Genomic DNA, 23,865 nt, shown 5'->3' with positions numbered 1-23,865 from the left:
CTCTCTGATCTGGTTCATGGTGCTTTGTTAGTATTTTTTTAGGCTATGAGTGGAGCCAGAATATGACTGAGAGGCCACTGATGGATGAAAATGTGACAGAGGAAGGGTACTGCGTCAACACGTGTTGCCATGAATGGGTTGAACCCTGGAACTACAGATGAAACCTGACATGAATTGTTAACCTATCATGTGGCAACTGATCACTCTTCCATGAAGCACAGCAAATTGTCAAATGCTACCTGTGTTGGGCTTCTATTTCACAGAAATGTGCAACTTGCTAATCATACTTTACCGAGATTAATGCAATAGTAGCCACTTTGGCATGAGAAATGGCTTTGGAGGAAACCAAACCCCAAGCTTGTCTTTGAAGGGTACTGTCTTAGAGCCATCTTTTCCTTGGTGAATACCTTTTATTCATGCAGCACAGCTGCATGGACTAACTGCACTTTCCCAAGTGTTGAATTATGGTTTTCAGTGTCTCAAGCCCTTGGAAACTCTGTGAGAACTTGGTCAGTGAAAGGAGAGACAGAATAAATCCTTAAGTGGGAATAAATTTATGAGGGGTAATTGGAAAGGCAGCTACTTGCAATGCTCAAAGCAGGTGCCCTCTTGGGAAGACTGATTTCTTTCCCTTAGAAATGTGACAAATATATATTTCTGCATCTTAATATTATGACAATAAATATTACCTTCTGGTGCACTCTGAGATCCACTAGGCTAGATTCTGTCCTCTTCTATGGCAAGAAGCAACTCCAGTCTCAAAATACTCACAGGTAAAATACTTGCATTAATACCGTGAGTTTACAAAAATGAAAGCCTCAGCTACAAGTGCTTAAGCTTTAAGCTGAGAACAGTTAGAAAATAGGACTGTATCAGGGCAAAACTATCAAAACTATACATTCCTCATGCTCTTATTCTTCCTCATACTTACAGCCACCGCTGAAGACAGGTCAGACTACATGGACCCCTGGCATCCTTACCAACTCTTAGGTTTCCATTCACCACAGGTAACAACATCTTGGTGCCAATAGATTAAGTGTCCAAACTCTGGCAGGGTCAATCTATCCAAGGATGTGAAGGAAAGCTTGGGACATCCAAGCACTTAATTCCCATCTCCCAAGGTATTACTTAGTACTGTAGCAGTTACACCATCCTTCCCATCTGGTGTTTGAGGACACGGACGATTCCACTTCTCCAGCTAGTTTTAGCTATGAACTACCCTGATATCCAAGGAGTTATGCCCCTACTGCTATAGAAAAATAAGGGACACCTGCTCCAGAGGATATCGCAGGGAATATCCTTGAGATTAGATTGGTGAATAGCTGCTTTGAAATGAGAGGATTTCTCTGCAGAACAGTGAGATGCTTTCAGGTCTTTGGGAACAGCATCCAATTTTAACTTTCTGCATGTGCGTTTCAACAGGAAAATGAGACATCTTTGCCAAATTACATGGTTTGTAAGAGAATAAATAAGCATACATGCAAGGAAGCATAAACCAACAAAGCCACCCTTGCCAAAGGATGTTTATGCCACAGAAAGCCCACGTCTTGAGGAAAACATGATTAACAGCGCCACGCTGATCTTAATCAGATTTATTGAGACAAATGTTGAAAATCCAGCGTGTGTGTGTGTTTGGGAGGGGTAAGGAAAAAAAAAAAAGCCCAGATAAAAATGCCCAGAGGGACTGAGCTAATGACTGTCTTCCCATTACCTCATGGGATCATTAGGTCGACATGATCTCGCCGCGGCCTGCACCGAAGCCACCTCCCCGCCGGGACGGAGGCCGGAGGCCTTTCCCTTCCCCTCCACACAGGTGCAGCCCCCACTGCGGGAGGCCCGGGCCCGCCGCCATGTCGGGACGCCGGGGGCGCCCCTCGGGGGACGCCCCCGGCGTCCCGACATGGCGGCGGGGCCGGGAGGGCGGGCGGGTAAAGCGGGACAACCACCCCCGCATCAGGACGCAGCCGGGTCCGCTCAGCTCCCCGCCCTACCCCCCCCCCCTTCCCCCGGGGCCTGCCGGGCAAAGCGGCATTGTTGGCCGCGTCCATCACTCCCCGTCCCCGGCTGACATAATGAATGCGCTTGGACACACCTTCCAGCCCGGCGAAGAGGCGCGCCGCGTCTCCACGGAGAGCCCCTGCGAGCTCTCCGCTCCGTTCCCCTCAGCCCTCGGGGAGGCGCCCCGCAAGCCCGCCCGGCCCCATAGCCCGGCGCCCCGTCCCAGCCCAGTGAGGGGCCGCGGCGGCCGGGCTGGGCTGGGCCGGGCCGGGCAAGGCGAGGCGGGGTAAAAGCCCTCGCTATGCTGCCCAGCGCCCTGTACTGGGACCTGGTGGGCTCCTCGGCTCTTCTCAACCTGCCGGCGGCGCCGGGCTTCGGCAACCTGGGCAAAAGTTTCCTCATCGAGAACTTGCTGCGGGCCGGGGCGCCGCCGAGCCCTGCCCAGCTCCGTCCCCTCCCCGCCAGCCCCGTCCCCCTCAAGCTGTGCCCCGCGGCGGAACAAATCAGCCCCTCAGGGGGTCCCTACCCGACAAGATGGGCTTTTCAAGTGCTTAACCCCTCCGCAGCGGACGGCGGCCGCCTGCCAGCGCGGGCTCCGGCAGCGGAGAGAGGCAGCGTCTTCCCGCCGGCAGCCACAGGTGAGCGCCGGCCCCTTCCCGCGTCCCGCCACCGGGGAGACAGGCAGAAGGGGCTTCGCGACGGGTCAGCCCCAACCTCCGCACAGCGGGGACGGCAGCAGAGAGACGCGGCCGCTCACCTCCTGCCAGTCGCTCCGACGAGCCTGGAGGCGGCGGCGGGACGCCGTGCCGTGCCCTGCTGGGTGCCGCACCACCGGGGGCTTACCTCCCCGCGGCGGGGTGCTGCCGGCGGGACTCCGGCGGAGAGTCCCGCCGCCAGCGCGGGACCCCTAGGAGCTGGTGAAGGGTAGCCGGACGGCGGCTTTAAACTACGCGGTCCGGCGCACCTGTGGGCGTAGTGAGTGCGGCAAAGCCTTGCGCTGGTAGCGATCAGTGCTTTTAACTGCCCTTAACCGCAGTTCTTTCAGGTCTACTAGTTCTTCACAGCCTGAGGTGACGGTAAAAGAGCGTTACCGCCAACTGCTATGTAAAAGGTCTGTACTTAGCCATTCGGGCGGGTGTTAAAGTGAAAGCGCTTTGCTGGGTGGTGGGATGCGTCACTCGGGCGGGTTTGAGCCGTTCTCCGGCGGCCCGGCCTGCCCACAGGCTTTGCTGTCGCGGGGGGTGGCTGTGACTTTCTACCGGACAGGCCCGCAGTAAGCTGTGTCACTGAATTGGAAAGAAATAGTTCTACAAAACAGGTTTTGTTTCTTGAATGTGCCGATTTTCTTACACGTCTCTTTTGTCTGGGCATGAATAACCTTTAAAAGCATTTTTTGGAATTTTTTGAAGTTGAATTCAAAGTTAATTCATAATTCATAAAATTCGGTGTCAGACTCACCATGTATATTGAATTTTGCCTTTCTGTTATACTATACCAACTTATTTCAGCCTTTTGTACTGTCAGAGTTTTTATATATGATCACGCAGTTTTAAATGTGCTTAAAGTGAAAATCAAACAATAATATTTATTGAAGTAAGGCTTTAAGGTATGAAACCAAAAGGCTCGTTTTAGAACCAGAATTAATAACAGTTGATTTCAAGAATATTTTTACTTCAGTTAAATCCTACAAACTGTTCTCCAATATCCAAAACAGATTTTAATCCTTTAGCAGGATGTACTTTAAAGGTGGACAGGAGAGAGTTAAAGAAGTGTACATTAACATTTCTTGAATATTCCAGACCTCAGCTGCCAGAAGTGTTATCTTAAGCATATTGGTTATTTAAATATGTTTATTTTAACTAACTGTAGGCCAGGCCAGGAAACAGGACAAGTATCATCCTTCTGGAATTAGGTGCGTATTTCCCTCCCCCCCCAAAAAAAAATCTCTAGAGAAAATGCTACATTTATGTGTACAGAATACATGTAAAAAGGGAGATAGCAGATGCCCCAGCACTTATCGCTATAGATAAACTTTTTCTAAGTATTGCTGAAGTTCCTGACTGCCAAATTTTTCAAATGCTTGCTTCTGGGATTAATTCTTTGATCGCCCTACAGTGGTACTTGTGAACTTAGCAAAGTGTTTCAGGTCTGCCTGGTGATTGGGAGTCCAATCCTATGTTTCTTCTGATCCCACAGCTCCCAGGGATTTCAGAGGGAGCTTTGGGCAAAAGCATCAGGCTCTTATATTTGAGCAGTGAAAAATACTAGGTTTTCTCATGCATTATGCACTCAGAAAAAAGTCTCCTGTGAATGTAGATGTGCAACAAAGATGTATATATTCTGATAGGAATCTATTGATTCTGATCTGACTTACATGTTTTAAAGTGATGAGGGCTGTTAGGTGTCTGAACTTCCATAAATGTAAATTAGATTGGAACTGTCCTGCTGAGCCAGATTTTGTGGTTTCTAAAGAGTCTCTTCTCTCTAGCGTAGGCGTACGCTGGGGGGACTGTTCAGACTGGACACTTGCATTTGCGAGCAAGACTGGGGTGGTCAGGCTGTGTGTTATGTTTCTTGTTTATGCAGTCATAGGGCAAAAGAGTGTTTTGTCAGAATAAGAATTTTAGCGTTCACGGACTAAGGAAGGTATTTTAACTAAGGAATTCATACTAGGTAGGGGTTTTTAATTTACTGATTTTTGTGACTATTCACTGTTTTTTGGGAGTTTTTTGAGGAATAAACTCTTTTCTATTTGGACCCCTCAAATCACATGGCATTTTGGAATACTTGATCTAAGTCTTTAGTAAGACTATTGAACATGATAAAGCAAAATGTTTTTTTAATCTTTCTGAACTAGCAAATGCTTTACAGATCATGCAGGGACTAGAAGTGCTCTAACAAACTAGCTTGGCATAGTCCAAGATTTTTAAAATTAAAAAAAAAAAGCTATAGAAAAGATAATTGAACTAATCAGACTTTTTTGGAATCTAATCTGTATTGCTCACGTAGTCCCAAATTCTGGTGAGGTCACCAGAAGTTCTCAGAAAGAAAGGAATATAAAAGCATACCAGGGACTGAGCTGAATAAGCTGAACCTTTTTACAGTTCCAAAACCAGCATGTATCCACAGCACCTATCAAGGAAAGACATGAAGAGAGCACTCCATTTTAGGGTACCTTTTAACATTCCATAAAAGTGTTAAAGAACGAAAATCCTGTATTCTTTCTGTAAACTGGAAAACTCTTATCCATCGCTGCAAAGGAGACAGAGTGAGATGGCACTCTTGACCTGTGACATCTGGTCATGGTAGCTTTTCCCTTTGTAACTTCTCTGCAGCAGAGTTTTATCAGCAAGTTTCCATTCCTGTAATTTACAGGTTCAAAGGATTTAGTTTGACCATCTAAAGTGCTAATCTGCATATGTATTTTGAGTTCTCCTCCAAAGTTATCCTAAATGAAAAACTGAAAAAGTACTCTCAAAGTATCACACCATAAGATACATCATCTAATGAGTGTGCTTGAGAGAAATATATTTGTTGCCTGTAAAAGATTAAAATCATCACTTTCCATCATTACACTGATTTTTAAAAATGAAATGTAATCAAATCATAGGTTTTTAAAATTAATTTAGTTTATTTTGACTTAAGAGTGCAACTGCATGAACAGGCAGCATATTACATAAAACTTAAGAAGGAAAAGCAGAAGGACTGCTATTGTTAGATGATAAACTCACTTGCCTTCTGCAGTGGTATGCTGGTTTATACCAGCTTGGAATTCCTGTAGGCTTTCTGGCATCTTGCTCTGAAGCCCCGGTGCTGGTGATGAAACACTGAACTGGGCTCACTGGCTCCAGCAGGCATGGTGAGCACCGTGTTTCTGTCTAGCTGAACTGAATTTCTCCTAACCTGTGTGCTATGGGCCTGATTCTTCTCTTTTAAGACCTTTTGCCTTGATAAAATAGATGTATAATGCAGTCTTCTACTTTGTGAGAACTTTGCATACCGTGTGTATTCGTAGCCCTGAGTAGGTAAAGCAGTGCAGAATCTGGTTCTGATTTTTAAACACTGGATGCCCAGACTGTGTTCTTCCTGGCTAAATACTCTAAAAATTGCACTATTGTAAAGCAGCATTTCTCAATGAAACATATTACAGCTATGCAGCTTATACTTGCACTGCCTCTTAAAGGATGAGGGAAGCTCCAGATAAAAGTTCTGAGCAAATTAATAGACCCTTAAGTGTGGAGGAAGTCCTCAATTTCTGCTTGCTAATCTGGGATTTGGTCCCTCTCCTTGTACTTCAGTCCTATCATTATCTTCTGGATAAATAAGAAGACTTGATAGTTTTGCTCAGTGCTTTCTGACATAGGAAAATTGTCTGGAGGATGCTGAGATGCGGTCTGTTGTAGCACAGGTGCTTTGAAGAGGTCCACTCCACATTTTTCCTCATGACTTGGTTTCCAGAAGTACTGGCTGACACCAGGTCAGAGTAACCTCCTTGAGAAATGCAAAGTTACTCTGCTACCTGAAATTATATTCTGAAAATCTCTGCTTTTCTCAAGTAATTTGCTCTGGAGGAGGATGAAAGTAAGTGCTTTACAGCCTGAATATGGTCAGTAGTAGTATGACTATGAATATCGTCATATGTGGCAAGAACCTGGCTTTCTGCTTTCATCTTGGCATTTTGATAGATTAACAGAGAAAGGAAACTGAAAACCACAATGAAACAAATAAATATAACAGTGAGATACTTCCATTGCAAAACTTGCTGAAAAATTGAGTTTATTCTGAGCATCAGAATACAGTAGAGCAGAATAAAGTACAGTACATAGAACACAAAAGAAAGCAATTAGAACAAGTATATCATAAACATAAATTGGACTTACAATAATAAACATCCATTTTGTGATATAGATGTAACTTTTCTTTCTGCAACAGTTGAGTACTTTACATTTTAATGCATTTATCATCACAGTGTGCCAGTGAGATAGGAGAGATTTCTACTGCGTAGAGGAGGAGCTGGAGCAAGAAGAAATGAGGTGACTTGCCTAAGGTAATACAGAAAACCAGTAGCATTGCAGGGAAATAAAACCAAGCCTTCCTCTGCAGGCCAACTCTTTGGACCAGTGTCAGTTTTTCCCCCCTCATGTGATGACAGCAATTCTATGCTGCAACACTCCTATTTTAATCAATATACCTTGTTGCCCATTTTTAGTAAAATCTCTTGTGTTTATGACAACCAGGAGATAGTTGAATTACTGAAATTAAGTGGGGTTTTTTCCCTTCATTTTGGACCTTCTCTTAGTGAATAAATGCTTATTAATTACTGATTTCAAACCAACTAGCAGCCAGAATGTGTCCTCAAGCAACATGTAACACTAACTTTCAGTAAAATAAAAGGCAGGAAAGGGCCAAGTGTTTTATCTCAGCTCCCACTAGGCTTGCACTAGCCTCTGGAAAGTGCTACCCTCACGCAGGCAACAAGTTGACTAACAAGTCTCAGGATTTTCCTGTTTCGTTGGTGTTTTCTGGGGATAATTAGTTTCTTTAGAGTGGGGAGATCTATTTGGCATCTTTTCTTATGCCCTGATTGCCAGGAGCACTGAGACACCTTCATTGTTTTAAGTTTGTCTTTGGAGACAGAGACGTTTCTGTAAGTATTAGAAATCACAGACTGTGTGCAGCATCTTTTCCTGCTTCCAGTTAACTTTGTGAGCTGTTTAATAGAATCATTTTGGGGTGCCCAGCATACCATAAAAGAGTGGCTGCAAAATGTCTTTTAAAGGACAAATCTTTGTCCTCATTGTAAGGTTGCCAGAGCCAGACTAATGCCAGCTACTCTCCGACCCTGCCACCAGTCTGGCAGTCCGGACTCAGCAGGGCATATGAGCATTGGCTGGGCAGTGCTCTTGCCTCTGGCAACTCCTGCTGTGCCATCTCTGAGAAAGGAAGAGGAACCCGAGTGTGGTCCTTAGTAAGATTTAAGCACTGCCAGAAGATCTCAAAGCTGCACTAGGAAGACCTGTGGTGGGGGTTTGTAGAAAAGCAGTTCGCTGAGGGGAAGCTGTGGAATCAGTCATGCCTTCAGGTAGTGAATTAACTTATGTAAAATGTATTCTGTATTGCAGAATGATCTGATCTTCTGAAATCTTGTAGTATATTCTTCATGGTTTTAGAAGACGTATGAGTGTGATAAGGATTAATCTCATCAGGCAAGTTCTCTACTTGAGTGCAGATTTCAGGTTTCATTGTACTGTGAATTTTTTGCATTAATGAATTCCCCTGAATTTTGGAATCATAAAATCATAGAAGCATGGAATGGTTTGGGTTGGAAAGGACCTTAAAGATCATCTAGTTCCAACCCCCATGCCATGGGCAGGGACACCCTCCACTAGACCAAATTGCCCAAAGGCAAGTTCTCTGTCTCCATTGGCCACCAAAGATGTTATGCATTCTTGTATAATGCAGTTCTGCAAAATAACTCTTATTGTAATTTTTCTAAATGGTACTTTTGTGGTCCATCATGACCCATTGCAGAATTTTGAAGGGCTTTTTTTCCAAAGTGAAAAAAAGTGCATGTATATAGAGCAGTAGGAGGCTGTTTCAAATGTCAGATGTGTAGACCCTGATCCTTCTAAAGTTGGACACCTAAATATTTTCAGTAACTTGGGCTGTGTTTCTTTGAGGTGAGTCATCATGTAGGAGGATAAGTGGCCTTTGCTTTGTGCTGAAAAGCTCATAAAAGTTTCCCTTGAGAGGCTGCCTTTTTCTGAAGTTATACCACATAATTCTGTTGAGGTGTTTTGTATGTATGTTGAGGATTTTACCTCTTCTGCATGAATCTTGGACGATATGGTGTTGCTAAAGTCCTCACCCCTGGAATCTCAGATTTCAACTTGAAAAAGTATTTCCTTTTACAAATGTAAAAAGACTAAAACCCTCATTTGCTAAAAAAAAAAAAAAGAAAAAAAATAAGAATCCACTGTTTGTTATTTTTTCTTTTTAACAATGGTTAGCTGATCTTGTGACTTTTGTCTGGTTGGAGCTGGCAATACTAGAACAAGTGAAGATTGGTCCTGGCACTAAATTTTAGCTAATCAGTGCACACCACTGCAATAAATGGTGCATTTTAACCTGTGGTAAGATTTCAAATTAGGGCTGCACCAATGAAAAACCAGCGAATTGTCCTCTTGCAGCATATGACCCTAATTTTGCCTCGCTTGAGGAAGTTATTCCTACATGTTTAAATATGTTAAAAATCAAAGAAAATAACTTTAGTGCCTTTATGGCTGAATTTTATAATTTTTTTACAGAGTCTTTATGGCTGTACAGAGGACTGTATTCTTTTAACATTGCCTATAAAGGATAAGAAGAATGTCAAAGCAATCCAACTGTTTAATAAAAAATACGTGTCTTGTCTAATCTAGTTGTCTAAATACCTTGTCTAATAGTCAATACAGAGAGACTCCACCAGAGGATGACACAACTTATCTTCTTAGACATCTGTTTTAAGGTGATGAGTCATTATGTAGAGCTACTTATCTCTTCTTATTGACTGTACAGGAGGCCCAGACGAGGAGCTTAGACAGCACACTGAACTTTTAGACAGAGAAGTGACAGTAATGCCCCTTTTGACAAGAACCAGTAAGCAAGACATGGTGGGGCATACTAGCGCATGGGCATCTCCTTCAGGAGAAGGACAAAGCTGGAGACAAAGCTAGTGAATCCACAGCTTTCCAGATCCCCGTCTTTCTTCTCAGTAGCAAGGGTGGAGGCCACCTTTAGTACTGACACCAGGAGACCCATGGAGTCTTTGGCAACTGGTGCGGGGTTTGGTTGTTGCTTTGGGTTGTCACAGAGGTGAAATCTGACCATGTATAGTCACCAGCCTGAGGCTCTTACGTTTCCTCAGGCGGAGAAAAAAAAATCATACATGTACAGCAAATCATGCCCTAATAATAAGGCATGTGAATGATGCCTCTGAAAATTGACACTGATTCCCGTGATCTCAGCTAATCTGCAGCGTGACTCTGTCAGCCACTATGTTGCTATAGATGTAAGGAAATGACCATCATACTGTTAGCACATTTCAAACCCTTTTTGGTGTGACTACTCTGCTAATTTTTGAAAGCCCCACTGAGACCCAACATAAAAATGCAAGTCCACTTCTCGGATCTGCCTTTTGTATAGGATTTAAAATTATTTATTTAGAGCTCCAGAACCCTTTCTATGGACATTTGCAGTATTTTAAAACTGCTCTACGTATGCTGCTCTGCCCTGCCGTTTTGGCTTCACTTCGTTTGAGCATTCATGTGGTCGTGTTTTACAGGAATGAATGGGAAGCAAATAGACAGTGACTTTGGGAGTGCAGGAAAGCCACCTCTGAGGGATGCTGTACCACAGGCTCTTGCAGTAAGTTTTGCCAGGTCCATGCGGTGGTAACTGCCTTTGGTGGCATGTGGCAGCAGCTGTTGCTTCCTTCTCACGGTCAGGGGCTCCCCTTCAGCTGGCTGAAATGCTTTGGGGGTGCACAACTGCTGCTGGAACATTGCACTCTAAGCACAGTAACTGCTGGGGACAGAGCCATGGTTCATTGTGAGGCCCAGGGCTTGTGGTTCAGGAGCAGAAGTGGTGCCTTGTGGCTCAGCTGGACCAGTAACCTGGCAGAGCTGCTGCTGGACTATTTGCAGGGAGCTCTTCATCACGTGAAACTTTACTGCAGCTTTGCAAAAGCCTGCTTTAATCATTGCCAAGAATGGATGTAGGTAGGAATTTGCAGTTTACTTGTGCCCGCTTCATGGGCACAAACCATCCAAGGTTCTCAAATGATATGGGATCATTTTACTAATAATATTTTTAATTTGCCTGCTAGGGCTGGAGCCTGGACATCACTGTGGAAAGCAGTTCTTGTGGGCTTATCAATACTTGGAGAACTAAAATGTTCATGCAGCTTGAGGTCTGTCTGTTCCTATGCTTACTGTTTATTGTTAGCTGGCTCTAGGCAGCTTTCTGAATCATTCTTTGGAGGTGTTTCAGCTCTCTTCACAGGTTTATACCACATTTTTATCAGTTAGCTTTAAAAAAAACCAACAAACTTAACGGCATGTGCAGTGAAGGAGGCCTGTGTGGGTAATACCAGAAATTTACTGTCGATTCACTTTTCCTCAATAGCCATTTTTCCTTCATACCTGCCCCCTTTCCTGCTGGCTAATGGTCTACACTATTTCCTGAATCATTTCACAACACTAGGATTAGGAAAAGCAAACAGTGTCTTTAACAATAAGCCATTTTAAAATTATATATCCATTTGAACTGAATTGTACTTAGGAACCTTATTCTCAAAATGGTGGATAGTTAGAAGGAAAACTTCTGGTCCCACTGTCAGCATGACTTTTTAGTATGGGAGGGCTTTTGAATTTAGTGTATCCTCAGAGCTAGCAATATGTTTTAAAATATCAGTATCTGAACTAATCTCTGATTTTTAGCACTAGATGAGCTTGGGGTCCATTTGCATGTTTAGTATCATTTTATTGTCTGTTTGTAAAATGCTTTTTATTCACAAAGCTGAATGTAAATGAGCATTATTACTATAATTGTGCATGTAGCAACAGTGTCAAAAGAATTTATCTTTTGTGAAAAAATAAAAATTATTTATTTAATTTTAGATATTTCATCCCTTCATATTTATGACCTGATAGATTTTCTTTTAAAGCATATAGTACAATTTTTAGAGTGCCAAAAGGCACTTATATTGTACTCTGATATTTCATTTTCATGCATCTGTGAAGCTAAACCTGTGAAGTCTGACTCTTGTGAAACATTTAGTTCCACACAGTCTCCGTTTTTATGAAATGAGAATGCAAAGCAGAAGAAAATTAAGTATCTTGAATACAAATTATTAGGATTTAGCCCCTGGTTAACGTGTACTCTACATGACTGGAAGCAACAGCTACCTTTTGGTTACTGTGTACTTTATTCTGGCCAATAAATACAGAATATTCTGACATTTCAGCAATTTTCAGCGTTATGTGAACAACAAACAATGTTTGCTTCAGATTTCTTGACCAACAAATATTGGTAGAGTGGCCATGATGTATGTGAACAGAAAATAAAAGCATAGGCAATGCTTTCCGTATATTGTCCTCAGCACTGCTAGGTATTGTGTCATTCCTACAGGTACAATCATAGTATAATTCTGAAATACATGTATGTTAAATACATAATTTTTCTCTGAGCAATTTTCATTCTGTTAAAGCAGTTTCACACAGACAGTGGCAGCCATTTAATGCAATGAATAGTCTCTGTTGTTTCTATCAAAGATAAAAAATACACTTGGATGCGTTGGGTTGAAGCATTAACATTTTTCTCTACATAGAGCTCCCAAGCTAGAGCTGAGTATCTGCCAGATTTTTTTACTGATATAACTCTGTAACTGCTACACATTGGTTTAAGTGCAATGGCTTCAGCAGATGTGACCTGGGGATGTGGTTTGATATACTTAACATAGAATTCACTTGTGCATCAGTGTAGTTGGAGCACATGGAAGAAGTTTATAAACTAGACATACATGTTGGCTGTAGGCTTAAGGGGACATAATGCCATTGTTTATTCCACAGGATCTGGAATAAATCAGTCTTGAGAAATGGTCTCAGGAACCGTTTGGTTCAGAGTTATATGAGGGTATCACCTGCACCTTACTTCTTAAGCAAATGTTCTGCCTTAAAGGGGTATGTGCCATGCAGGCAGAAAAGACAGCAGTTGGTTGAGGGAATTAAGTAAAAAGCCCAAGAAATGCAGAAGCATGATTTCCATCGACTTGAACAGAATTGGTGCCAAGATCTCTACTGTTTGCATCATGGTGCTGTGCTAGTGCATTAAATCATTGCCAGCAACATCCATGGAAATAGGTGGTTTGATTGGAGTTTCCTTAAGCAAAATGTCTCAAGTTTTGACCCTGATCCATCTCCTGACCTTTATGCTTGCAGCTTGCTTGTTGAGAGATTTAGTGAATGGAGAAAGCCTATCCTCTCCTATTCCTCTTTATTTGCAGGAGTGTGCTATCTGAAGCAATAACTTACTCAATTCTGATTTATCCAGGTATCTCCTGGCTGTATCACATATCATTATGAGCACCACATTATCAAAAAAGAGCAAGGGACTGGAGAGAGTTAAGAAACTATAATGGGGAATATCAAGAACAGGCCAACACGTCTGACAAAAATCATATAGTACACTGTTCTATTTTTAGAAGTAGAAAGCTTTACCTGACTAAGGGAAACTTGATAATGACGTGATGAATGTGGCTCCCAAGGAAGGGAGGAAAAGCTCTTTACCTGGGAGTTTGGGAACTGCAGCAGATAAAAGATACTGTCAAGAAAAAGTTCTCATGTTCAGGAGGATGGCTGTCTGGCAGGTCTTTACCTTCTCTGTCTCCTCTGCTTCTTCAGTTACTTAGACACCCCACCAGTTGCATTCAAGCCCCCTGGATACATAAGATAGGTAATATTTGGCTGCACATTCTTGACTCTTTTAAGCTCCTTAAGGATGCAGTTCCATGTTTGATGGTCACGTGTGGAAGAGAAGCTTTAGAATACTAACGCCTGCTATAAATCATTCCTTTTCGTAAATGTTTTGCAAACATACACCTTAAATATAGGCAATTAGTTCCTTTCAGAGTATATTTATATTTCATTAGAAAGAGCAAAGTGTTGATGAAAAGCTGTAGTAATAAAACACTTAGCAATTTATAATTACAGTTGAAGAAATTTTCACCTAAGCTTGTAAGAATTCAGAAAAAAAATAGAGGTAAATATTTTAAAAATGTTTAGAGTTAGGCTTCTACAGCAATAGCTTATTGCTTTGGAAGATCAGCAGATTTGACAGTCAGAAAACATAATATGATGCCCTAAATTGTACTCAGGAACCTAATTTTGAGTGATTTTTTTTTTTTTTAATAATTCCAGTTGAAAAACCTTTAAAAAATTAACAACGTGCCTTAGATACTTTTCTCTATTTATCTGTCTTTATTCCTGATTATAGATTTCTTATTTTTTTATCTTAATGTACTTTTTTTTTTTTTTTTAATTAATCAGGTTATTTCTAGAGATTTGGACAAACTATAGTACAGGGTATAGAGCTGTTTATTTTCTACCTAAACCAAAACAGAAAAGTGATGTAAATGTTTTGATGTTGATCACATTTTAGAAGTGTACAGTTCTAGCAAGCACGATGTATCTATTTAAAAAAAAAAATTCCAAGTTTCATAGTTGACTAGTACAAGCAGAAATTAAAAGGTGATTAAGATTAATGGAAAAGTCCATGAGCTTTATAAAAAAAAAATAAGGGATTATTAGATAATGAAGACCTTTCTAAGATTTGGAAGCACTTTTTAGACATAACAGAGACTTTTGATTCATTGGTTCAAAAAATTCTGTAGAAATTTTACCAAATATTACTTAATTCTGTGGGATGATTTTGCAATTTTTTATTGTGTTAAGCAGAACCTTCTTCAGCAAGTGGTTTATTTAAATTTAGCACACTTTCCCAGCAAGAATGAGTTTACCATCAGGATAGCAGAGTCAGGCCCTGTAGTTTGTGCCTGTAGAGCTCAGTTGGATCATCTCATTGCATTTTATAGAATTTATTTGTAAAGGTTTCTTATTTTTTGAAGTCCTTATTGGTTTAGGTGCTAAGAACAGCATCGGAGTACAAGCAGAAGAGACAGGATTTACTTTTAGATTCTGTTTTTCTAGGATATCATGCTTACTAGAATTATTTAAAAGAACTTTTTCAGATGCATTATACTCTTTATTTCAACAATATATTATTTAAACATGTTAAATCCCAATATTTACAGAAAAAAACCCATAATTGTAACAATTACAGAAGTAAATTTCAGATCTGCAGAGTTTCATTCTTATGATAAAGATATCAAGAGTTTTACATATTATATTGAAGCTACATGTATAAAATAACCTTGCTAAATTAAAGAGCAATTACTTGGTTTATCATTGTTTGCCGTAAAAATATCACCATCTTGAAAAAAGGAAAAAGAACTTGTGGGGCAGGACTTTACACACTGACTTTTTGGAGGACTGTTGTTATGAATATCACCTAAGCTCAATGGATAATCAATTAGATCTATGCTTTCTTTGCAGCTCTTTCCAAACACTTTTTTCTCCGAGCCCCGCCATTCTACTCAGCATGCTGCGGTGGGTCCTGTCAGCACCCTGCATCCCCCACTGCTTTTCCAAGTAAGTTTTTATGCTTCATCAGTAATGCTTGAGTTATTCTGTAAACCAAAGCAGCAGGATTTAATGTGTTCTGGAAAACTAATTGGTGATGCAATGGCAGCAGCTAATTCCTTAGTAAAATCACAGCAATCCTATTCAGAGGGTTTCCAAAGATTTATCAAACTTAAGTACACTGAGCAATTGTGAGAGGTTTCTAATGGCATTGAGACACCCAGACAGAGCTAACCTAGGAAAGCTCCTTGTTTTCAGTTTGCTAGAAAAGATTCTTTAAAATCAGTAACTCTTTAAAAAATCTGTCTCAATAAACATTTGCAAATAGGAAAATAAAAGAGTTGAAAGATCTTAAAATGGATGCTGCATTTTAATCTCTGTTAGGGATAAATTATGATTCAGGAAGCCTTAGCATTATTTAAATAAAACAGTCATTCTTTTTGTAGCAGTCAAATGCATGCACATGTTTAATTTGTTTTTCTTTTTTAATTATAATGTAAAAAAACGAAGAAGTAAGTTGAAGAGAATTTTGGCCCGTATATACTATATGTTCAGGATTAAGACCTGGCACACACTTCCATTTAATCAAAATCTAAATTTAACCTTGATTGTGAAGTTTGCATGCAATAGTGTAAGAATGGATATTCATGATTTTATGTGTTTATGGCTCAGGAATGCAAACAGAGGCAGCATTTCCTACTCCTTCAAAATGAAGAAAAAGCACAAATTGCCTTTCAAATCCAAATGAAAATTGGAACTTATGCGTGCTCTAGCATATACTTTTTTATCACAGTTATATTCAATTCTTTCCTGACTACGTGTGTGTGTTTTATGAATGTTTCAGAAGGGCAGTTGCTAAGTTGAATGATTCTTGACAAGTGAGGCAGCAAATGCTGGCAGTTTAATGAGCTGCAAGTTTCTGAGCACCTCTTTAGGGGGCTGACACTTTCCCACAGAGCATTTTACATGGCCCCGGCTCTCCCACAATGGCTGACAGCACCATGACCAATCACCACTTTCACTTTACTCATCCACACGCGACCTCACCACAATTTTTCACTGTGCAGATGAACTTTAGGAACCATTTCACATTGAAAAGGCCTGGGCAAGGGTCAGTTGCCCTTTTGTATGGCCATAAAGCAATACTCTATGTGCCAGTCTTTTCTGCTGTCTCACATTCCAAGAGATTTTCTGGACACCATTTAAAGCACTTGACTGAAAAATAAAGCAGTGAATGAAACTGACTTTTATAGACTCATTCTAGCTCATCTTCCCATATAACCCTGTCTACCTGAAAAGGGATTTAGTGGATGAGCTGAGTGTATACAGGGACTTGCTGAATACATAGGCCCATTATCAACTGTGGGGATTGTTTATTAACCAGGACTGATACACTACTATTTTGGAAGTGACCTATTAATTGTCCATTTAACTAGAATGTATTGAATTCAAATGAAAAAATGGAAACCATGACTAAAGCTTTTACTTGCTCCTTCAAGGTGGTCTCTGCCATGAAGGCAAATGAAGATTGTTCCACAGATTAAGAGGACATTTATCACTATATATTAGGATACAAAGGAAAGACTTAAAAAAACAAAGCAAACCAAAAATCAAACCAACAACATAGGAAATAGTTGGTAACAGATTCACATTTATGTCAGCAGAGTACTAAACCTTTTCATGCACATTCAGAGCCACAGGCTGCAAACTGACATTTCATTTTGATAGAATTGTTGTGATGTACGAACAGCTACCTATCCCGACATACAGAAAAATCCTTTAGTCCACAAACGGAAATTTAGGTTTTGTGTGAACAATCGGGATGCACTTTGGAATATGGGGCATTCTTAAAAAAATTCTCAAGGCTAGTCAATTGAGGGTGAGTATTCATTATCCCAAACATGAGCTTCACATTTTTTGACCCAGTGGCTGTTTGCTAATGCTTGTGAGCATTCTGCTCACCATTAAATTTTGTTTAGTTAATCTTTTAAAAACAGTTACATATTGTGCCTTAGAGTGTGTAGATTCTTCACTGTTAAGTTAGTCTAACACAGGTGTTAAGCTGTACCCTACATACTGCCTGTATGGGAATTAATTGGCACCTCGGGGCTCTGGCAGGAGGTTGTTTCTTTGCTGATTGACTGTTAACAACCAGCCAGGAAAGACAAATTTTAAGGGGTCACATAATCTGGCATCCTCTGTCCTTGGCTGACAACTCCATTGTGGAATGGAGGCCAGGAGGCAAGGACCAGCCCTGTTACGCCTCTTCCCTCACTGGTGTCTCTCATCCCACAGTGAGGATGAGGGAAGGTACCAGCTCTTCTGCTGTCAGACTATGCCTTCCAGTAGACTTGAGAATGGCTGGTGACTCATCAGAAATTGCTCAGAAGTTACCTGGAAAAAGATACCTAAATTCACCACATTTGAGCAAGAAGGAGAGAAAACATGCTTGAGGAAGAAGGGCCAATGTTTGCCCCCAGCTTCATGGGCAGGATGGGAGCTCAGGGTGGGAGTCATGAGCAGGCTACACACTTCTCAGAGAAATGTGAACCTGGCTTGCCCTTTGCAGAAACCTCCATTGTGGCATTTTGACTTTTGTTCTGCAGATAGTTTATTTTGGTTTGGATGTAGTCTGACTATGTCTCACTGTGTCATAAATATCAGGATAATAACCAGTAGGTTATGATTTTTGTATCTGATCTCAGATATAATTTTGAAAATTGAAATATGTCTGTATAAATTTAGATTTATTTATACTGTAGCATTTTAAATCATAATAATTACTTTTTGCCGCAGGCTGGTATGGGGGACAAATACAAAGATGGGTTCTTAAAGCGTAGAAAAATTCAAGAAAGGCATGTCTAGCAGAATGCAATCATCCCTAAATCAGTAATGTTTGACACTGGCAGTGTATTTTAGGGAAGGATCGTTGTACACTTACGCAGCTTCTGATATTATTCTTCTGCTGGTCACAGCTGGAGGCAGGATACAGCGGTAATGTATGTAGTATCAAACCAGTCACACATGCACCACAAAAGTATTTAGTCGACTTTGTAAGACATACACATATACACTTTAGTTTCTCATCATTATACACACACAGTTCTACAATATCCTTGGTATATGTTTGTTTGTTTCTCTGTGGGTGCTTAAAGATACGCATACCCATGTGTATATATGTATAATACACAGAAGTTGAAATGTGACGTAGCCCAAAGGAACAGTTTGTGAAAGCTGCATCTGGATTTAATTAGTATTTTCAAGAGCATTATATCTATTGAACAAATGTATTTACACCCCCTCTCTCCCGCTACAGCTGACTAGAATAGATAGACTTTTTCATGAAAGAATGTGCAATCTTTTAGAAAATCTGCTTTATATGGGAATTTTGCCATTGGCTTCAATATGAAAATGATCCTTGACAGAAATCGAACACCAGCACACCTTTGCAGCTGCTATAACTATAAACTGGGATGGCAATCTTGGCCCATGTACATGGGAAGGCGGACAACAGGAGGACAGCTTGCACCTGTAGAGTCTAACTTGCATGCAGTACACACCAAAGCTATCTTCGTGGCTGCCCTCTCACATAAAGATTGTAGGTGTCAGTGGCTGTATAGCCATGGCACAGGTTTCTGAATCAAAGGGCAGCTCTTTCCTGGCCTGCTTCTAACTGCCCCATGCAATTATCACACCCAACACTTGGTGACAGGCCCTATTCAGCTGGCCTCTGGCACTGCTCCCCGGGACGAGCATTTGGGGAAGCTGGGAGTGCTGGAGGTGTACCAAACCTCACCAGGGACTGCTCCCCATACAGCGCATCCTTCTAGGGGAGAGGGAGCATGGGAAAGCACTATGGCTTTAGGCTTTATTGGGAGTGAGGAAGGCGAGCGATTTATCTGGATTTGAGTTTTCTGTCCTCTTTGTGAGGCCAATGAAGGGACAATGTGAACACTTCTCCGCTCTAGCTCTTTCCCCCAATTTTGAGGTTGTTTTCCAGGGTAGGGTTCCCTCTAGGCATGGATCAAGGGGATGTGATTGGATTCATTAAAAACTGCCCTCCCAGGACTTGCTATGAGATGTCAAAGGATTAGAAACCAGGCTGAAAGGAGTAAGTTCAAGTACTCCTCAAATCCTGTAATAAAGAAATTGCTGCAGTTTCCAGAATGAGTAAGTGAATGGCCAGGGATTTTCTGAGAAATAGTTCACTCTGAAAGCCTTTCGTTAGTAAACAAAACTAAAGAAAGCCTATTTAGTTTCTTTGAATCAGTATTACAGACCACTTTTATCTGGTTCTGCATTTCACACAAGGAGAAAATAAACTCCTAGGAAAACTTACTGCAGTTTACTCAGTGATGATAATGTGCAAAGGAAAATGGAAAAGTTTCTCCCTGATTATATTTGAATTTTACAGTAGCATGGGCCCTGTGTTAATGTTCCTCTATGAACTCATCTGATTTACTTTTTACCATGTCAAGGGGAGACTTTTGACCACTGACAACACCTCTAGATCCAAGTGAGGATTTAGTCCTTAATGAACATGACTGAAGCATTACGACACACTTATAACACCAACAAATCAAAAGTGGGACAGTAGTCTGCTAGCATTATAATGAACAGCATTTAATATTTCTCTGATATGTGTTAGATACTATGTGAAACTCTCATCCATTTCCACTAGGAGAGGAAAGTGTCCTGCCTCTTCTGACCCAGGAGTCTAACTCCAAAGCCCGGAGAGGTATATTAAGAAGAGCTGTCTTTTCCGAAGACCAGAGGAAAGCTTTGGAGAAAATGTTTCAGAAGCAGAAATATATCAGTAAAACAGACAGGAAGAAACTGGCAATTAACCTGGGTCTAAAGGAGTCTCAGGTAAGGAATGACAGAACATCTGTGACTTTCTGTCTTTTTGAGGAAAAATCTTTAAAATGGCTTCGAAGGAGGAAAATTGAACAGCACAGGGGCAGCCCTGAGCTCCTTCACTGAGCAAAGACCTCAGTAAATCAATGGCAGTTTTAACCAAGGAATGCTTGAACAGGCTCCTACTTTATTTCCTGAAAGTGTGCATTCAAAAGTTGATCGCTCCATTTTCACACAAAGTGGGAGAAACACCACCTCTGCATTTCATTTCCAACTCCCATTTTGCTGTCTGACAGAGCCCCCTCCGGAACTCTGGGCAGGGAACTATGCTCCGTCCCACTGTCTGATAGGCGGAGATCCAGGCAGAAAACAGCCGAGCATAGAGCCCTCCTGCATTCCTCTACGCACCCTTTGCGCTTGCAGATGAACAGCTAGTGACAACGCAATCAACAGCACCGCTCTGAAACCATTCTGCCCTAAGACACAGGCAGCCATCCCTACAAAAAGAAACTTAGCTGCACAAGGAAAGAGATCCTTGGAGCAGAGAGGAACTCTAGAAGGAAAAATTTTGCAGGGTGGCCTTCTAAAATGCTCCCACTTTACTTACCAATTCACATTTCATGGGATTTTTCACGAGTCCACGTTGGCCTACTGCAGGACTTGAGAGTTTAGCTGAGGGTCTGATACCTCCAGTGAGCTGTTCTAACTGAACTGTTAGTGGCAGTGCTGAGGGGCAGTAGCCCAATCTGGAATCTCAGGGCCCTGACCTAGCTGCAGATAAAAGCAAAGGAAAAGTGCCTGGCTTGAAGAGCACAAAACCTGAAAGAAACTGGAAAAAATGTTTGTGAAGGCGTGTAACAGGAGAAAATGAACGTGGTAGCAGCTGGCAGGTGGGATTCTGAAGGTGCTGAAGTAGATGCAGATACCTAGAGTACAGCTAGAAAGAGTGAGAGAGTGACAGTACAATTTTATTTCCTTGCATGCAGCAGGAGCGAAAGTGCTTAAGATATGTAGGGCAGAAAAACCTGGGAATGATGATGGGAGCTCTCATCATCTTTATCTTGGAGATTTTCAGAACTTGACAAAACCCTCAACAATTTGATCCAACGTTGCAGTTGGCTCCACTTTGCGCAAGAGGTTAGATCTTGTGGTCTGTAGTGGTTCCTTGCAACCTGACTCTGATTTCCATCACAAGTGCTGCAACTACAAACAAAAAAAGCAGCACAGTGTGGTGCTTCTCAGTGTGATGAACAGAGCTGTAATCTCTGCGGGATAAACTATTTCAATGAAAATGTGTAATTGCACTCACCAGTGCACTGCCTAAAAATTTCCCAATATGTAGTCAAATTCCTAATATTACAATTATTTCCTTGAGTTTTTCTTCTGTGTTCTTTATATTCAAGAGAGCCCAGGGGAGAAAAAACAGTGGAATGGCAAATATATAACAACTACCACTACAGGAAAATAATTTAATGATAGTCTGTGTCTTTTTAATTTTTTTTCCTCATGAAAGGAAGAGCAGTTGCCATGAAGGTTACTTCTTCAATTTTCTGACCAGTTGTGCTGGAGGAACAGTACCTGCCATCTAAGGCAATGATTCTCAAACCTTTGAAAGCTTGGCCACTTTGTCTTCATATCAAGCATCTAAATACTACAACTAAATGCAAATATTAAAGGGAGAATAGAACACAGTCTGAATAATTTGATTGATCCTTCTCCTCCCTATTTCTTCTCTTTATGTAAAACCAGTTCCCAGATGTATATTTCCCCAAGATTTTCCCAACATTTCATAAACGCCTTTGAACGCTTGTGATCAAGCTTCAGAAGTTTTTGAAAAATTAATTTATCTCAAAAGCACATAGATTCTAGGCAACTCCTGGAAAACTATAGTCAGGCAGACAAAATGTCTTTAAATCCTCACTACCCTCTTATATGTCATAACACACATTTTGAAGCTATATGGCCAAGCTGGTTTTAGCTATGCTTGTGAATGGGACAGTCATAGTTCTTAGAGCCTCTTTTAAATAGAAGGCTTCGCATCACCAGTAGTATCACTTAGCTTTGTTAATGATGATGCTGATTTACTCTGAGAATCCTTTTCTGTCTAGAAAGTTGTTGCTATAGGAAGTTTCTCTATCCCTAGCCACTGGGCTGTCCTTTTTCCAGTCTAAGCCAAATAATCACCCGTTTGAGGTGGTGAAAGTGAAGGAGAGCGTTTAGCCCAGCTGAGGTAAATAGCGATGGGAAAATCCTCAGATAATGTCGGTCAACTTCACTGGATCTACTATAACAATGAATAAGGATGGAATTTGAAACTAAGGGGATGGAAAGAAAAAAACCCTTGTTAGGGCAAAGTTGTTTAAAAAAAAAGGATGATAATAAACTCTCATTAACTTGCAAACAGGTGAAAATTTGGTTTCAGAATCGAAGGATGAAATGGCGAAACTCCAAAGAAAAAGAAGTGCTTTCAAACAGGTGCCTCCAAGAAGAAGGTCTTCAGGAGAACTACCTCTCACGATCCACCGTGAATTTTACCTCGCCGTGCCCATCTGTGTGGGAAGTGTCTCAGGAGCAGGCAAGTCCAAGGTGGAGGGAGAATTCTCCAGGAAATTCTGAAAGACTGACTAGTACACAACCACCTCCAAGAGCAAATTCATCGCAGAGCCCGTTGTATTTGTATCCTGACCAAGACACTGCAAATAAAGCAGTTACATCATCGGCCTAAGGAAATAGGGGCAGTTTGTAAATTGAGTGGAGAGCACAGGCTTCAAGTAAGCAGTCTTCTAAGACTAACAATATTTGGACATTGTAAAGCTAACTAGTTTATGCTTCAGAAATTTGCTAAAGTCTAACACCATTAAAATGACAAACAACTAATGATTTAAGAAGTATTCTTCAATACTCAGTCTTTTCTTGTGTCTTTTCCAGTCTTGTACTGACCTTAAAAGTGAAATAGGAACTGATGGTAAGTAAAATGAAGCGAAGAGCATGAAGCTGAAGTTGTGCTCTGATTTATACATCTCCGTTGTATACAATATTCATTGAAAACACACTGATAGAGAATCACTTTTATCTCTCATTGCAGTCAGACCAAGTAATTTCTTTTGTGCACGAGATAAGAATAACCCTGTTTCCCTCAAAATAATAAGTTGCTTTGGGTTGTTTTTGAAATGAATTAAATGACACAATAGGTTTATATTAGACAAAGATAAGCATTTTTACTATGTTTTCTCCATCTGTCCCACCTGTATCAGTATTTAGTTAGTTTTAAATAGAATGGTCACAGGTCAGCTGATAACCCTGGTAAAGTATGCAATAGTAAAAGACAACCAACCAAGCCTGTAAAATATTCCGTGTTTAAATCACTTTGATTTGAATGCGTACTGGGAAACGCAGTTCACTAACTCCTGCCCTTTCTCTTGTAGATGAACCTTCCAGCATTCTTTACTCTGAATTTCAGTGGCTTTTGTCAACTGTTAGTGCAATCTCTTGTAATCTCTTCTGTATTTCAAAACTGTAATGGTAATATGCAGAATTGTAGCCCAAATGCACTAAGCAACAGAACTATAATTGGAAAAGCTGCCACTACAGCCATCTCAGAGAAGTACTCAAGGAGATAACGTACTGTAGTGGCCTTATTCCTGACTTATTCCTATTTAAACTGGTGCCAGTAAGTACACATTAGCATATGTCTGTATCAAAGACAGGACAGTACTCTGTGTAATACAAGTAGCCTGAAATAATATTATTAAAACTGCTTTACTTAAAATGA

At 41.0% G+C, this 23,865-nt stretch overlaps 1 protein-coding gene and 1 long non-coding RNA gene across 3 annotated transcripts in view; one reads left to right on the top strand and one right to left on the bottom strand.

The window, feature by feature from the left end:
* LOC129211547 (uncharacterized) overlaps positions 1 to 3,106 on the bottom strand; it is a 13,752-nt gene extending 10,646 nt beyond the window's left edge. The window contains exon 1 of the long non-coding RNA XR_008578860.1: positions 2,756 to 3,106. This is a non-coding gene — a long non-coding RNA (uncharacterized LOC129211547). The remainder of the gene's footprint in view (positions 1 to 2,755) is intronic.
* DBX2 (developing brain homeobox 2) lies at positions 2,008 to 23,865 on the top strand. Of its 2 annotated transcripts, none has more exons than XM_054838784.1 (4): positions 2,008 to 2,636; positions 15,150 to 15,245; positions 19,918 to 20,105; positions 22,498 to 23,865. In XM_054838784.1, exons 1-4 carry the CDS (start codon positions 2,300 to 2,302, stop codon positions 22,816 to 22,818), a joined length of 942 nt encoding a protein of 313 aa, XP_054694759.1. In that variant the 5' UTR covers positions 2,008 to 2,299; the 3' UTR covers positions 22,819 to 23,865. The 2 variants fall into 2 exon arrangements, with proteins under 2 accessions (XP_054694759.1, XP_054694769.1); XM_054838794.1 differs by having other exon boundaries at positions 2,145 to 2,636; positions 22,516 to 23,865.

Source organism: Grus americana, chromosome 1, assembly GCF_028858705.1.
Source record: "Grus americana isolate bGruAme1 chromosome 1, bGruAme1.mat, whole genome shotgun sequence".
Lineage (NCBI taxonomy): Eukaryota > Metazoa > Chordata > Aves > Gruiformes > Gruidae > Grus > Grus americana.
This window is presented reverse-complemented; position numbering and strand designations above follow the sequence as displayed.

Coding starts and splice junctions, on each gene's coding strand:
- DBX2 (XM_054838784.1), top strand. CDS start 2,300: ATGCTGCCCAGCGCCCTGTACTGGGACCTGGTGGGCTCCTCGGCTCTT. Junction 2,637..15,149: donor CTTCCCGCCGGCAGCCACAG/GTGAGCGCCGGC, acceptor CTTTCTTTGCAG/CTCTTTCCAAACACTTTTTT. Junction 15,246..19,917: donor ATCCCCCACTGCTTTTCCAA/GTAAGTTTTTAT, acceptor CATTTCCACTAG/GAGAGGAAAGTGTCCTGCCT.